We start from the raw sequence: 14,715 nt of genomic DNA on the forward strand, positions 1-14,715 counted from the left end.
ATTTTGGTGGTGCTGCTTGCTTGCAGACTGGGAAGCACTTAGGAGACCTTGATTTAGAATAGAAAACAGTATATTTTTAACCTGTATGTGGAAGTGGTCTTAAGCACTTGCCTTTCCAAACAGAATTACACGCAGGTAGTGCTGAGTTTCAGTCATGGGAATGACATGCTTTTGGTCTGATGGAAATGCACCTGCCAGATTTAAAGTGTGCTGCTTGTATATATTTAGACTCAGATGCTATGCACAGAATTCCACTGAAATTTGCTGTAAAGAAAAAATGATTCATGATCCTTGCAGGTGGCTCATGCTCTCTTCCTTGTCTCCTAGCTGCACATAGCCGCAGCCAATGGTTATCTGCACGCAGCTGAAGTCCTTCTTGACCAGGGGGCAAGCCTGGATGTGAAGGACTGGGACGGCTGGGAACCTCTTCATGCTGCAGCTTTCTGGGGACAGGTAAGGATGCAATGTCAGGTACAAGCTGGTCATTGCTTTCTGCTCTGTGGAAGTGATCTGTGGTAGGACTGGGCTTGCTGCACGGTGACAGATGATAGCCCTGCAGCTCCAAGAAGAACCTCTTGCTGAGAAAGCTTGGGGAGAGTATGTCTGTGTGGTTGAATGGTGGGAACTATGTTTAACATCGTGCACATACCAGAATAATTTCAGGCAAGTTGAGTATGCATACCATTGCCTCTTATCTTCTGCCAGCTTTTCAGTTTTGAGGCAGAAAACGATTGCCTCAGATACTTCTGTCAGCTGGGCTTTCTTTGCCTTCCTTTAGATGCAGATGGCTGAGCTGCTTGTGTCCCACGGGGCTAGCCTGAGTGCCAGGACATCTTTGGACGAGATGCCAATAGGTGAGTTGACTAAGATTAAAAAAGGAGATCAGAGTAACTAAGAAAAGTGCTTAGAAGCTCTTTGCTCTTAAGCTTGCTGGGGTCTTCAGATGGTGCTTTCAGAAGCATTAGCGTTTCATTTTTCAGGTGTTAAGAATCAAAGCTGTGTAGGGAGTTTAAGGGGACTGAAGTTTTAAAGAGTGTGCTTCATTACTTCTGAAAATAGTTCCTCCTACTCATAAAAAAAAAAGGAAAAAATAATTTATTGAGCACTAAGTTTTATGGGTTTTTTGCACTCGTGTCATCCCATTCCTGTGCTTTGGAGTCTCCCTACTCTTGCACTGTGGTCTCGGACTTGCCTCACAGCAGCAGGGTTTGGAGTACCACTTCTGAAACCATTGAGTGCAGCCCTAAGACTTGTATGTCTCTAGCTCTGCCCTGATGCATTGAAGTGTGGCAACCTGTTGGGGCTGGAGGAGAAAAACACACAATTCCTGGAACGGACTGGGAGTAAAAGTGCTGAAGTGCTAGCACCTGGCCAGGTGTATGATAATCTTACGCCATGTTTTCTTTTGCCAAAAGGTTTTCTGAGTCTTAACTGAAAAATACGTGTTCTCGTTTTGAAGGATGGAAGCTTTTGTCTCCTACCCTGACCTGCTCTGCTTTTGCCTGTTCTCTTTAATTTTGGAGGCTTAAGTAAAAAAGCTGCACTCAGGGGAGGTACAGTCTGGTAATCTGGGATATTTATTTTCCTTCCATCTTGAAGCTCTGAGACACTGCTCCATGTATCTCTCACCCATTCGCAGGAAAAGGTGCAGCCTAGCTGAGTAGCTGGATCCTGGCAGAGCTGAGCCACAATGAGCAGCTCTTGCTTTCTGATCCCATGTAGGTGCCCAAACCATTGTGCCTACCACCGCTTGTTTGGAGACAAATGTGCCTAAGCATATTTTGCTTAAATTTCCCTCCTTCCTCGGAGCTATCAGAGTTTTATTTACTAGGAAGGTGTGACCATTACTGTGGTGTTAATGGCACATTTGATTGCTCTGACTGGTGGCTTGGTTTACATGTCCCTTAGATCTGTGTGAGGAAGAGGAATTCAAAGTATTACTTCTGGAGTTGAAACACAAGCACGATGTGATAATGAAGTCTCAGATGAGGCACAAATCCTCCCTGAGCCGAAGGACCTCCAGCACTGGCAGTCGGGGGTGAGTGGGCAAGATTCTGTCTTCAGACACCATTTGCAAATGTCTTTATGTTTTCTAGACATCAAAGCATTTCAGCAGACCACAGAGCTCCCTAAACAGCCCCTGGGCCCTTTCCCTCCATATTTACTCCGCTGGCGTTGCAGAGTAGAGCCATTAGGTGAGCTTTGTGAGATCGTGGAATCATTAAGGTTGGAGAAGACCACTGAGATCACCAAGTCCAACCCCAACCCATCCCGCCATGCCCACTAACCATGTTCCTCAGTGCCACATCTCCATGGTTCTTGAACACCTCTCTTTTCTTTTTTTTCCCTTGGCAATCACCCACCTTTGCAGTATTACTTTAAAACTCTTTAAAATTCCTCCCACCTTTAATATCCACACAGCTGCCTTTGTCTGCTTTGTGTGGGTGCCAGGAAATTAAATGCACGTTACATTCCAGTGGGAGATGCTAGGAAGGGTGAGGAGAGGGTGAGAAGAGCTACAAGGTGAAGAGAACTTGCATGCCCTGCTTACAGCCCTATGCTCCTTCCCCCTGCCCCACAGGAAGGTGGTGAGGAGGGCCAGCCTCTCGGACCGGACAAACCTCTACAGGAAGGAGTGTGAGAAAGAGGCCATCGTGTGGCAGCAGCTGGGGGCAGCAGAAGAAGGGAGGAACTCGGGTCTCATTGGAGAAATTGGGGAGACTCGGTCCGACCAGGAGAACACGGACCCCGTAAGGAATCTCTTCTGTCTTATGGAGTCACAGGGCGGGTAATGCTGCTCCTGGGATGGGAGGTGGCTGAAAAAAATTCATTAACCTCATCTGTCAGATTTAAGAACAAGACCAAATTTAGTGTAAACTGAAACATCCCATTCCAGCGGGAAGCCTGCTCTGGATTTACAGGGGCATAAAGAGGTTTGAGATATGGCCCTAGTGAACCACAGCGTCCAGAAGAAACAGAAGTCTATTGTGACCTATACATTTTTCTTTAGAGCTAACAAACTGGTAATCACAGAGGAACTGCTGTCCTGCTTTGCAGTTATTTGATTTTAATTCAGTTATTACTGTGTTACATTAACACGTGTATCCCTGAGTCTATGTATTTTTTGAGTCCTTCCAAGCAAACATAGAATTAGAATCATAGAATTGTTTCAGTTGGAAGGGACCTTTAAAGGCCATCTGGTCCTGCCCCCCTGCACTGAACAGGAACACCCACAGCTCTGTCAGGGCTCAGAGCCCCATCCCCTGACCTTGGGTGTCTCCAGGGACAGGGCACCAGCACCGCTCTGGGCAACCTGTGCCTGTGCCTCACTACCCTCAGTATAAGAAACTTTTCCTTATAACCCATCTTTATTTCCCCTCTTTAAGTTTGAAAGCATTTCACCTTATCCTGTCACAGCAGACCCTGCTGAGGAGTCTGCCCCCTTTCTCACAGCCCCACTGAGATACTGTAAGGCCAGTATCAGGTCTGTCTGGAGCCTTCTCTTCCTTTCCGTGTTCGTGCTGGGATCAGCCCTTGGCTAGGGCTGCTGACAGTTTAGAGTTGGTGGGTGAATTCAGTGGTTTTGCTGCAGTAGCTCTGGATGAAAGAGTGAGTGTGAGCTGGCTCAGGAAGTTGTCACAGGGATGACCTTTACGACGGAGAACAGGGGGAGATGCTCTTCTTTAATGTCTTCTTGTTGCAGAATTCATTGCTGGAGAGCTCTTCCCTCTTTCCGGAGTTAGCAAACAAAAGCACTCAGTGTGACTCTGAAATCCCCCTCCAGAATGGACTCATGGCCTCTGCCAGCACTTACCCGTACACCTTCTCCAACGGGGACGTGTGGAGCCTGCACGCTGACGCTGATGGTAACCCAGGCCACGTGCTGCCCTACGGCAGCCCTGCACTCCCTGACACGCAGCAGTTCTGGGGTGCCTACAAGGAGCAGGGCCACCAGACGCTCTCCGAACTGAAGCGGCAGCGGGCTGCAGCCAAGCTCCTCAACCACCCCTTCCTCAGCACTCACTTTGGCAGCGGTGTGGGGGGAGTCGCCGAGAACGGGGGCGAGGCCAAGTCGCACCTAATCGCATCCAGGACTTCTCCCTACAGCTCCAATGGGACCTCGGTGTATTACACAGTGTCCAGTGGGGAGCCGCCCCTCTTGAAATTCAAAGCTCCCATGGAGGAGATGGAAGAGAAGGTGCATGGCTGCTGCAGAATTTCCTAGTTCCAGCTGTTAACTCGGGGGAAACGAGGAGGGAGTGGGCTGGTGGGATCTATCACTGCAGCCAGGTTGTTTGCATTCCAAGGGGAGAATCTGGTGGTGGACATCCTGACTGTGGCAGTCTCCTTCATCTTGAATTGTACTTTACCCTGCTGGTTACTTCCATTGAAGTCAAATGAGTAATGCAGGTGGAGCAAGGCTCCCAGGAGAGGAAGGGATATGCATCAATATGATGTTAAAAAAAAAAAACAACAACACAGAAGATGCCTACATCTTTCTCCCTGGGGAAGAAGGTATGGTGCACTGTCTCCCTATCCTCGGGAAGTCATGGGACAGCTTGGAAAGAAGAAATGATCAGAATTAAAATCTTTGCATCTGAGCCTCTTGCTGCAAGCCACCAGGCTCCCTGAGGGTAACAGTTCAGACCTGAATTCTCACTCTAAGGTGATGCATGTTTCCTGGAGGAGGGAGGTCAGCCCCAACATGAGGTTTGCAAGTGGACAGAGCTCTTTTCTGTGCATCTGGATCCTGCATCTACGGGGGCTGAGCAGCAAGCAAGTGTAGATACTATGTGTAGATACTACGCTTGCTGGAGGAAGTTTGCAAGGTGTTGTCTCCTTGCAGTGACAGCTCACCATCAAAAACTGCGTGCTGGCTGGGTCCTGTTCTGCTCATCGAAACTCACGCTGCAGACTGCCATCGGGTTTTAAGCAGAACTGTTCCTGGAGCAGGCGTCGCTCAGCAGGCTTTACAACTGACGTTGCAATAAGGGGCCCTGGCAATAGAAATTTTACTGCAATAAAATACTGACAAAGGTCTATATTGGGATAAGTAATTTAAAACACTTATTTGTACTATTTAGACTTAAATTTGTTTAAAACTGAAAGGACTTTTGCTGATCTCACTTTCCTATGGATTGATTGTTTACTCTGTGCGCTCAGCACAGATACTTGGGGCGGTGTGCTTTGTGTTCTCATCTTCCTGGATTTCCAGAGCCACAGGGCTCGGGAGGGGCAAAGAGGAAGGGCTTGCCTACACTAATCCAGAAAAGCCTGAAAGCATTTCTAATCTCTGTAGGTGTTACAATACTTGTGTTAACCTGAAGTCTTTGGCTGATGAGTAACTTAAATCATTGTTTTGGTCATTGAACACTGCAGCAGGACAGAAGACTGTTTTTTTTGCCTTTATTTCCAGCTTCCGTGCTGAAGTCATCAGCATCCATCAGAAGAAGGCTTGTGTGCCTCTGTGTGTCACAGCCACCGTGCTGCACTGAGCGAAGCCTCTGCTGCAGGGAGGTGGGCACACCAACACTGCTGTTTGAATGCAGTCCGCGTTAGTTCAGACGTACATGAGAAACTCCTGCGTGGTGTAATGTGAGGTTTTGGCATTCCAGTGGAAGTATCAGTGTACCTTGTGGAGGTGAAGGAAAAATGGCCACAGTTGAGGTAACGAGTTCCATCCACAGAAACTGCTGTTTGTAAATGTTCAGCCCTCTTTGTGCATAGAGGAGCTATTGCACACAGCAGTGTTTGCCTGTGTGAGTGTGTGTTGCCTTGGGCAGCTGAAAGCCCGGGCTGAACACAGCCTGTCTGGGTCTCTGTAAGGCAGCAGAGCATTGAATCCCACTTGCAGCGATGCAGTTGTGTGTCAGCCAAGCAACAGAAAATGCAGCTTCCACCCATCAGCCTTTTATCTGCAGCTGTTAGACATCGGTGTGACATTCCTCCCCTCCGCAGCTTTAGGAACTGGCTGGAAAACTGCAGCAGTTGGTCTGATTTCATTTTATTTGTTTTGAATCTTTCATTCAGTTAAAGGCAGAGGGGTTCTTTGTATGTTTGAAACAGAGAAGTTGGGCTTTTTCTAACACAGCGCCAGGCAGCTTGCACTGCTGAGCTCCTCTGTGACTGGAACACATCAATAAGACCAGAAAATACTTCCTTCTGTCCTTAACATCAAGGGAAATTAAAAGCCACTCTCTGACAGAAAGAGAGTGGTTTGGTACCTGGAGAGACTTTACAGCATCTGTGTGTCGTTAACAGCAGGACTTCTGAGCAGCTAGAGAAAATCCATCTGGGATGGTACCAAGCATAGCCGTGTCAGTGTGTGGGGGAAGATGATCTTTCAGGTGCTGGGGATTGTCACCTCACATCCATCCCTGTGAGAATTCTGGACTCAGTGTAAAAATTTTTGGTGCTGCTACTCACTGGGTGCAAAATACATGGTGCAGATTCAGCCCAGGTGATGCCTTCCTTCGTTGTTGGGCCATTCTCCTTCTTAGAGCAGTGTATTGAATCCTCTGCAAGTTGGTGCAAATGGAAAGGAGGTGCTTGAATGCAGCAGTGCTAAGTAGTTTGATGTTTGCTTTCACTGAGAGCTACTGATAGATGAAAGCTGTAGGAAGCCAGTCCATTTCAGACCAATAGATTTTAGTTAATTGGTATTTCACTCTGTTCATACGTGAACCCTCAGGAATTCTTAATTCTAGCTGTGATCTTGAGCAAAGCAGCAATGGATTTACTGTCGGAGAAAGATGCTACAGGTTCTAGATTATTCATCATCCCCTTAATTGGTCTGTGTGTTGTAATTGTAAAATTGGCCGTAATAAACTCTTCCAGCATTACCGCTGCAAGCTAACGTGCTCACTGAAGGCTGGTGCTGTCTGGTCAGATGCAATCGATTCTCATTTAGATGGGATAGTCAGTAATGGATAAACGCTGCAGGATTTGTTTGTCAGCCACGTCTTTATCTTCCACTAGCTTTGGGCTGAACTTGCATCAGGGCTTGGAAGAGCAACCTGAAGTAGATGGGCACCTTTGTGTCGGTGACGTTCTGGATGTAATGGTCAGTGCGTGTGGAGTGCTGGCATACAAGCTCAGGGAAGGCTGGCAGTTCTGCCTGCAGAGCTGTTGGTCTGGGAGGAGTGATTTGTGAAACGGGTATTCAGCCTGCTCCTGGCAGCGTGGTTTGTAGAGGCTGACGGTGGGGGGGTTAATAAAAGTGTAGAAGTTCTTCTATGTGCATTGAGGGAGCTTACCTCTAGAAGGACTGTTAATTGTAAAACTTAGCAGTGTTATAACAGTAGTGCTTTCTGTATCTATGTGTTTTAATAAAGGCTATCCTAGTGGAAAAGTCCAAAGTACGTAGCAGAAGGCACCTCGGCTATTTCAGTAGATCTTCGTTTTGCTAAAAAGCTGTAGAAACTATGAATTGTGTTGATTGGCATATCAAGCACTTGGCTTATTAAAGGAAGACCTAGGGGTTTTACGCTCTAGTCAGTGACTCCACGTTCAGTAATGCTCTGAATACAGATTCAGGGTCAGATCGGAGTCACGCTTTCATCAGCAGTAGCGTAAGGTTGTCGTGGTTCATGAAGGCCACGTGGAGATCTGAGGAGTGCAGTGCTGGCCTGCTGTAGGGACTGCACGTGGAATGACCTCCCTACTTTCAAAAGTCTTCTTTGCTTTCTCCGTCGAAAGACTTCACTTAGCTGCAAAAGAAGTGTCTCTCAAAATAGCGTCTCCACTTTACTGAGCTCAGCCAAGGAAGTCCCAGCAATGGCGTGTTAGATAAGGGCTTAAATTATGCACCATTGCTGGGATCTGTGTGAATTCAGACCTGCACCTGTATTTGGCGTGCCCAGTGATGTGATTTTTAGCTCAGTGTCATTTCTGTGGTGCTCTGGAATCCTACAACCCTCTGTCCTGATGCTGTAGCAGTGTGGCTGGGCACCCAGAGGCTGAGGAACTCGTGGGAGGGAAGGAGCAGGGCATGGCAGGGCAGCAGCAATAACAATTCGATGCAACCCGTGGCAGAGGTAATGAATTCTCTGGTGCACTGAGCACGGTCTTATTTCATGGGGTTGCAGATGAAAGCACTTCTGGTCTCCCAACTGGCTTTATGACATTTGTTCCCTGTGCTTTTACTTCAATCTTGGACCTCTGGTTACCCAAATCTTGCACACTGAAACACAGTGGGCAGCACCCTGAAATAGGAATAACTTAACTGAGAAAGCAACAGCACTGCTCTGTGGTGAGCCATGGATTAACTGGCGTGCATCTGCTGGGAGGTGTCCTCCCTGTGTCCGGGTATTTCTGTGCCTTATACTTGCTGAAATGACTCTGTTGTTGGTCTCTGGAATGCTTGTGGTGGCTGTGCTGTTCGCTATTGCAAAGGAAAGCAGTTCAGAGCATGCCAGATATTGAAGCTTTTGTTTATTCGGTTCTCCCACGATCACTGTTTCCCTTTATAATGTACAGAACAGAAATGATCAGGATAACTTAACAAATCTTTTTGACCTCTTTCAGTATAGCAGCTCTCCCCAGGCAGAATCCAGCACGTGCTCGGAGTGCAGTTCATATCTGCAGTTTCGTTTGGTCTGTGGTCGTACAACAGAATTGGTTGCTCTCCAGCTGTGTTCATCAGGCCAAGCGGGCGCTGGGCTTCAGTCTGGGAACCGCTGTGCTCTTCAGGCCACGTCTGACCCAGAATATCATGATGTATCCCAACTGCAGAAGCAGTGTGTGCCGACCTCCACCAACACACTCATCAGTGGGACGGACATACGGGTTTGACAGCAGCACAGAAGCAGCCCGGCAGGGCAGCACGCCTTCCACAGCAACCTCAGCCCATCCGCTGCTGGGAAGCGCACAGAGCCCGCCTGGCCTGCTGTATTTAATGTGGAGAAAAATACTGTAAGGACTGTATATTGTATTAGCAGCTTTGTGTATAAAATGGCATTTTGGCAATCAGAGTCTAATATATTTAAAACTGTTTTTTTTTTTTTAAGGGATATTTGATATTGTATGGGACTGACGTTGTTTGTGTAAGTACGAAGAGGTGGTTTCTTAACGTGTTGAGAACGCAGAAGATCTTTAAAATTTTATGTAAAACTCATGCCAAAAGGGTATGTCTGACAGTATTAGCACCTGACCTGCGTCTTTAATAGAGAGATTGAATTTTTTTTAATTTAAAAAAGAAATATATATATATATATTAAATTTCTTTTAATAACACAAGAAAATACCGCCGGTTCTTCTCAGCTTCCTAGCGGCGGGAAGCTGACAGCGGGTGGGGCGGGGCGGGCAGCCAGTGGGGGCGGGGCGGAGAGGGACAGACAGCCAATGGCGGCGGGGCGGAGAGGGGCAGATAGCCAATGGCGTCGGGGGGCGGAGCGCGGCTCCCCCAGTGGCGGCGTCGCGCGGCGCCGTTTGGATTCAAAGGCGCTATAAAGGCGCTGTGGTAACGGCGCAGCGGCGGCAGGGTGTGCCATGGCCAACGCGTCGCAGTGCCTGGAGGAGGGCGCCGGGCGATGGTCGCCGCGGCCGCCCGGGCCGTACAGCGAGGCGCAGCGGCTGGCGCTGGAGGAGCTGGTGGCGGGCGGCCCCGAGGCGCTGCGGGCCTTCCTGCGGCGGGAGCGGCTGCCGCCCTTCCTGTCGGAGCCCGAGGTGCGGGCCATCGCGCGGGGCGCCGTGCCGCCCGCCGCGGCCGAGGAGGAGGCGGCCGAGGCCTCGCCGGACGCGTCGTCGCTCACCTACTTCCCCGAGCGCTCGGACGCGGAGCCGCCGGCGCTGGAGCTGGGCTGGCCGGGCTTCGGCGGCGGCGCGTTCCGCGGGCTGACGCGGGTGGAGGCGCACTTCCAGCCGGGCGCCGGGGACAGCCTGTACGGCTGCAAGGAGGCGGTGCGGCGGCAGATCCGCTCCGCGCGGCAGGTGGGTGTGCGCGCCGACGTGGGAACGTTTCGGGCCTTTGAGGGTCGGCACACCGCCCCACGTGGCGGATGGTTGCCCGAGAGCTGCTCTTTGTCGCGCTGTTGCTCGGAGCATCCCGCGCTAAGGCAGCAGCCGGGCACGCTGCTCTCCTTGCCGCCAGGAGTTGGCCTGGGAAACGCTTTGGTGCGTGAAGAACAGAGACCTCTGGAAATTAATGCTGTCTGGTGTACTGTTTGGTCATGTCCGCATCCTATGCGAGGAGTAGGAAATTTCAGACGGTGCTGAGTTCCTTCTCAGCTTCGGGACTGACCTCTCCCTGGTGACTAGCCCAGGGAAAGGTGTGGAGCTGGGACATCAGACGTATCATGGGAAGGTTCTGCTCTGGACGGCAGTGTGCACAGCCCTGAGCTGCCAGAGCTCGTAGAGTACAGGGACGCCGCCCTCAGCCATAGGGTTTGGATTTGGGAGGTGCTGTGAGCAGCCGTGGGTTGGACTCCACGATCCACGAGGATCCCTTCTAGCTTAGGCTGTTCTGTGGCTGATGTGGGTGCAGTTGCTGCCTGCATCTGGAAGAGCCCAGAGGGTTTTCTCTACCTCCTGTAACTATTGTATACTTTGAGTACAGCTTTATATCTTTTTCAGGTGCTAATACTGGGATTAGTTCTCGCTGCTAACTGAGCAGCCATTTGAAGGCAGCAGCATTTCCAAAGAACTGTCTTCCTATTGTTCTGTTTTCAGGGGTTAATTTCTTATTCACCTAATCTCATCAACAATGCTTTAATTTTCTCCATCTGGCACTTAGAGAAGTGACAGAGGAGAAGCCTGGAGGTGATACATGAGAATCACAGAACTGTATGCGTTGGAAGGGGCCTCCAGAGATCATTGAGTCCAACCCCCTGCCAAAGCAGCTCCCAACCCAGGTTGCACAGGTAGGTGTCCAGGTGGGTCTTGAACGTCTCCAGAGGAGGAGACTCCACCACCTCTCTGAGGAGCCCAAGCATAGCTGACTTCATCTAGAAATGCATCCTGAGTTTTATAACTGAGAAATCACCTGCTTAGAGCCAAACCCTAAGGAGTGGGGCTCAGGTGGGAATGCAGAGCTGAGTCTGTTCCTGTGGGAAGCGTTTCCTCTGAGCACAGGCAGTGCCACACACAAAGCAGCCACACTGTGTGCCTGTGCCTTGTTGTGCAGCAATGGGTGTGTGCCAGGCGAGCTGATACTGGCAGGTACGTGCAACAGCTGTTGGTGCATGTCTGCTGGGACAGTAGAAAGGCATGAAGCCAAATCTTCGTGTCTGTACCCATGCAGCTGTGCATTGCCAGGTTTAAAGGGCTGGGATTCTGGGAAATGGTGTGCAGTGTTGCTCTGAATGGAGAGACTGTTTGTAAACGTAAGAACGTTTTGTCTGTGGCCCGCTGAATCTTTCCATCTCTGGACTTGCCTGTTCAGAAGAACTCTCATGGCAAATTTGCATCTGCTTGTGAGTGGATGGGTGGCTTTTTTGTGAAGGTGTTGGATGGAAACCCAGAATGCACTCTTCCCGGGCTCTTACGAGATGTGTTCTGCCGACTATGTTGTCTTGGTAATTTGTATAGGGACAGTGCTGCCTTTCTATCAGTGTGGCCTGAAGAGAAAACAGAGATTGTTTGTAGATGTTCAGCTGTGCAGGATGCGTGAGCTACTTCTGTCTTGTGTAAATTAAAGCTCTTGAACAAGCATTGCTGCCTCTCTTTACAGGTGATTGCCCTTGTTATGGACTCCTTCACAGACATTGATATCTTCAGTGACCTCCAGAATGCTTACAGCAAGCGCCAAGTCCCTGTCTATATCCTTCTTGACCAGGACTTTCTACCCTATTTCTTGGAAATGTGCAAGAACTTGGGTGTCTGTCCTGAGAAGGAGAGTGTGAGTACTGAATGTGGCGGAGTGGAGGTGTTTTGTTTTTTCTTCTTGAGGTACTGCTTTGGTTTTGTACATCAGAGACACCTTTCTGCTTCCCTAAAAGTCTGAAGCACCCTGTTTGGATGCTGAAATAAGAGGGTGCAGAAGGTTAAGGCTCATTTTGGATGGTTTCAGTACACTCTCTAACCCAAGGGGTGAAATTTCTCACACACTCATTGAAAACTATGCAGAAAAGTCATGCTTCCCCTCTTCACACTTCCTTCAACCTCGCATGCCTGCAGGTAGGAATGACAGCCATGCTGTGCAGCTCCCCAGAGTGCTGGGTGGATCCCTCTGATTCCTGCTGAAGAAGTGGCTATTTCCAAGCATTTCATTTTACAAGATCTAAGTACCTTTATTCTTTGGCTCAAGGAACTGCTTTTTAAGGCAAATAACTCTTAAGGAAACTAAACTGGAAGCTCGAGGCTGGTGTGGCTTTGGGAACGCTTTTATCTTCTGGGTTTGGAAGATGTGACCAAGGTAGCATACTGAATTCCTCTGAATGTAAGCTGACATGATTGTGTTATGTCCTGGCTTACGCTGACCCAAGTGAGGGTTTCTCTGGTTGGGAGGCACTCCTTGCTTTGTGGGCAGTAATTATCTGGAGCTGCCTGTTCTCTCCAGGCTGACTCTACAGCCTTTTCTGATCTAATAGGAATTTAGGACTATGGAACCAGGAAGACTCTAGTTGCAGGCCAATTTGAGGAAGCTTCTTTCATTCCTATGTTCCACCACGAGTCATTGCTTTTATGCAGAATTAATAATCCAAGTTTTTGGAAGTAAACTTAAATTTTATGCTATTTTTTCCCCCTTTTATTTATTTATTTATTTTTTGAACAGATGTTGAGGGTTCGAACTCTCACTGGGAATATCTACTACACGAGATCAGGTGCCAAAATTATTGGGAAAGTCCATGAAAAATTCATGTTGATCGATGGCATCAGAGTGACAACGGGCTCCTACAGGCAAGTATTGGGATCCGTTAGTGCTTAATGATGCTAAAAAAGGCAGGGGGTGTTCTGCAAGAAGGATGTGTTAAATCTGTTTGCTTGTTAATAAATAAGAAGTGGGCTATCTGTGTGGGACTAACAGAGCAGGAGACACCTTTGGACAATGATTGCATTGCACGTCTTGCCACTAGCAAAGAGCCTGGCTGTGGCTGTGCAGGGGTCTTCCTGAAGGAGCGAGTGAATGGTTGATCAAGTTTATACCTTCCCTATGCACAACACTTCTAGGCTAAGCCTCGCTGTCTGTAACTATGTGTTGAAGTGCACTGGAGTTTAATTGTGAATCTTGGTTTGTTTTCAACAGTTTCACGTGGACCGATGGGAAGCTGAACAGCAGTAACTTGCTGCTGTTGTCAGGTCAAGTGGTTGAACACTTTGACTTGGAGTTTAGAATTCTTTATGCCCAGTCAAGCCCTATCAATCCTGAATGTCAATCAAGCTGTGGGAACAGCAGTATATTTGATCACCTGGAGAAAAGAATAGAGTCCTCTAAAGAATACACTGTGGAGAGCAATTTGAGGGCAGAATTTGCCAGGTTGTCTAGCACTCCAAAAAAACTGTTCAAAGATGTAGATGTGGCTGGGGATGCTCCTGGAGGCCAACCTTGTAACCTGGGACGTTCGTATATCAGTGAGGAGGAGTGGCTCAGCGATCTGGAGGCCATAGTGGGACGAAAGAATGCATCGACTCAAACTGGCTCGTGGGAGGAGCAGCCTGCAGTGGCCGTGTGCGATGTTGGCATGCAGACCAATGTTTTAACAGAAGAAGCTGACACTCAAACTTCAGTTGCTACAAGAATGGCTGGGACTCAGACTTCAGTTCTGCTGAAGGCTGCAGCGACACAGACCAGGGAAGATGAGTATGTGGAAACCCCCCTGCTTCACAGGAAGCTTTCCAGAGAAGAATCCTTGCCACCTGTAAAGTTCTCATCCAATTCCAGTCTGCGATCGCTATCTTCATCGTCGTCCCAGCTGTCTCGCACAAGCTCTACCACCTCTCTCTCTTCCCTCCGGTCCTTTGAATACCCTAGCGTTCACAGGGCAGAGTACTTCCAAAAACTGCACAAGGAGAGGCAATTCCACTACTCCACCATCAGATCAAAGCTTAGCCACGTGGTGGATATCCTGTCCTGGAGGAGACACGTGCCTGAAAGCTACATGAACCACTACAGGGGAAGGTACAACCTGAAGTAGGGGTGGGACATCAGTGCCAGCCTGCACAGCCTCCCAGGTGCTTCACTCCTTGGATAAATGACTGCTGCACTGAATGCAGAGCACAAAAGCTCTGGTCACAAAATGCAATCACTTTATATCTGCTGATTGATTCCTCTAATTCCTTCTAGTACTTTTGTTAATACATGTGCACATCGCTTTCCAGATCTTAGTTTCATACTATGAAACTTGGGAAATAAGAGGTTTTTCGTGTGTACTGTAGCCACCTGCCTGTTCCCCTTATATGCACTGCTGGTGTTGGTTCATTGTACTTCTGGATTGTTTGACTTAGAAAGCATTTAAGTTTTCTTTTTTAGAATTGCTCTGGATTTTAGTTCTATAAACTTGGAAAAATCTGAGTCAGATCTTGCTCAGAATGACGCTACTCACACTTATGTTCCCTTTCTAATAGTGGGGTTTATTTCCATGACATGCTCAGAATGAGAGAAGATCACTTGCAGAGTCAAACCTAAATTCCTATTCACTTCAGTGAAGGATTAAAACGTTTTCTGAAGTTGTGGAAGGTCTGTTGGAACAGTTGTAGGTTCTGATCTAACCAGCTCTTCAATTGGGCATAAGAGGACAGTCCTTATATAGACACATCTAATCACGTGTACGTGATAAC

At 48.5% G+C, this 14,715-nt stretch overlaps 2 protein-coding genes across 3 annotated transcripts in view; both read left to right on the forward strand.

The window, feature by feature from the left end:
• The window catches only part of PPP1R16B (protein phosphatase 1 regulatory subunit 16B), a 29,712-nt gene extending 24,304 nt beyond the window's left edge, over nt 1–5,408 (forward strand). For both annotated transcript variants that reach the window (XM_065754174.1, XM_065754173.1), the window contains exons 7-11: nt 328–453; nt 779–854; nt 1,909–2,038; nt 2,582–2,750; nt 3,704–5,408. In XM_065754174.1, the coding sequence (XP_065610246.1) occupies nt 328–453; nt 779–854; nt 1,909–2,038; nt 2,582–2,750; nt 3,704–4,225 (1,023 nt within the window). In that variant the 3' untranslated portion in view covers nt 4,226–5,408. The remainder of the gene's footprint in view (nt 1–327; nt 454–778; nt 855–1,908; nt 2,039–2,581; nt 2,751–3,703) is intronic.
• Nucleotides 5,409–9,448: 4,040 nt separating this feature from the next.
• LOC136059947 (protein FAM83D-B-like) lies at nt 9,449–14,072 on the forward strand. Its single transcript, XM_065754131.1, has 4 exons — nt 9,449–9,930; nt 11,669–11,836; nt 12,713–12,837; nt 13,184–14,072. Exons 1-4 carry the CDS (start codon nt 9,490–9,492, stop codon nt 14,070–14,072), a joined length of 1,623 nt encoding a protein of 540 aa, XP_065610203.1. The 5' UTR covers nt 9,449–9,489.
• Nucleotides 14,073–14,715: the final 643 nt, after the last annotated feature.

Source organism: Cyrtonyx montezumae, unplaced genomic scaffold (genome assembly GCF_038088225.1).
Source record: "Cyrtonyx montezumae isolate F1298 unplaced genomic scaffold, pur_monq_1.0 scaffold_9, whole genome shotgun sequence".
Lineage (NCBI taxonomy): Eukaryota > Metazoa > Chordata > Aves > Galliformes > Odontophoridae > Cyrtonyx > Cyrtonyx montezumae.

Bases quoted from the DNA above. Each gene is read 5' to 3' on its own strand.
- LOC136059947 (XM_065754131.1), top strand. From the start codon at position 9,490: ATGGCCAACGCGTCGCAGTGCCTGGAGGAGGGCGCCGGGCGATGGTCG. The intron at 9,931-11,668 runs GTGGGTGTGCGC...CTCTCTTTACAG, and splicing joins AGATCCGCTCCGCGCGGCAG to GTGATTGCCCTTGTTATGGA. The intron at 11,837-12,712 runs GTGAGTACTGAA...TTTTTTGAACAG, and splicing joins TCTGTCCTGAGAAGGAGAGT to ATGTTGAGGGTTCGAACTCT.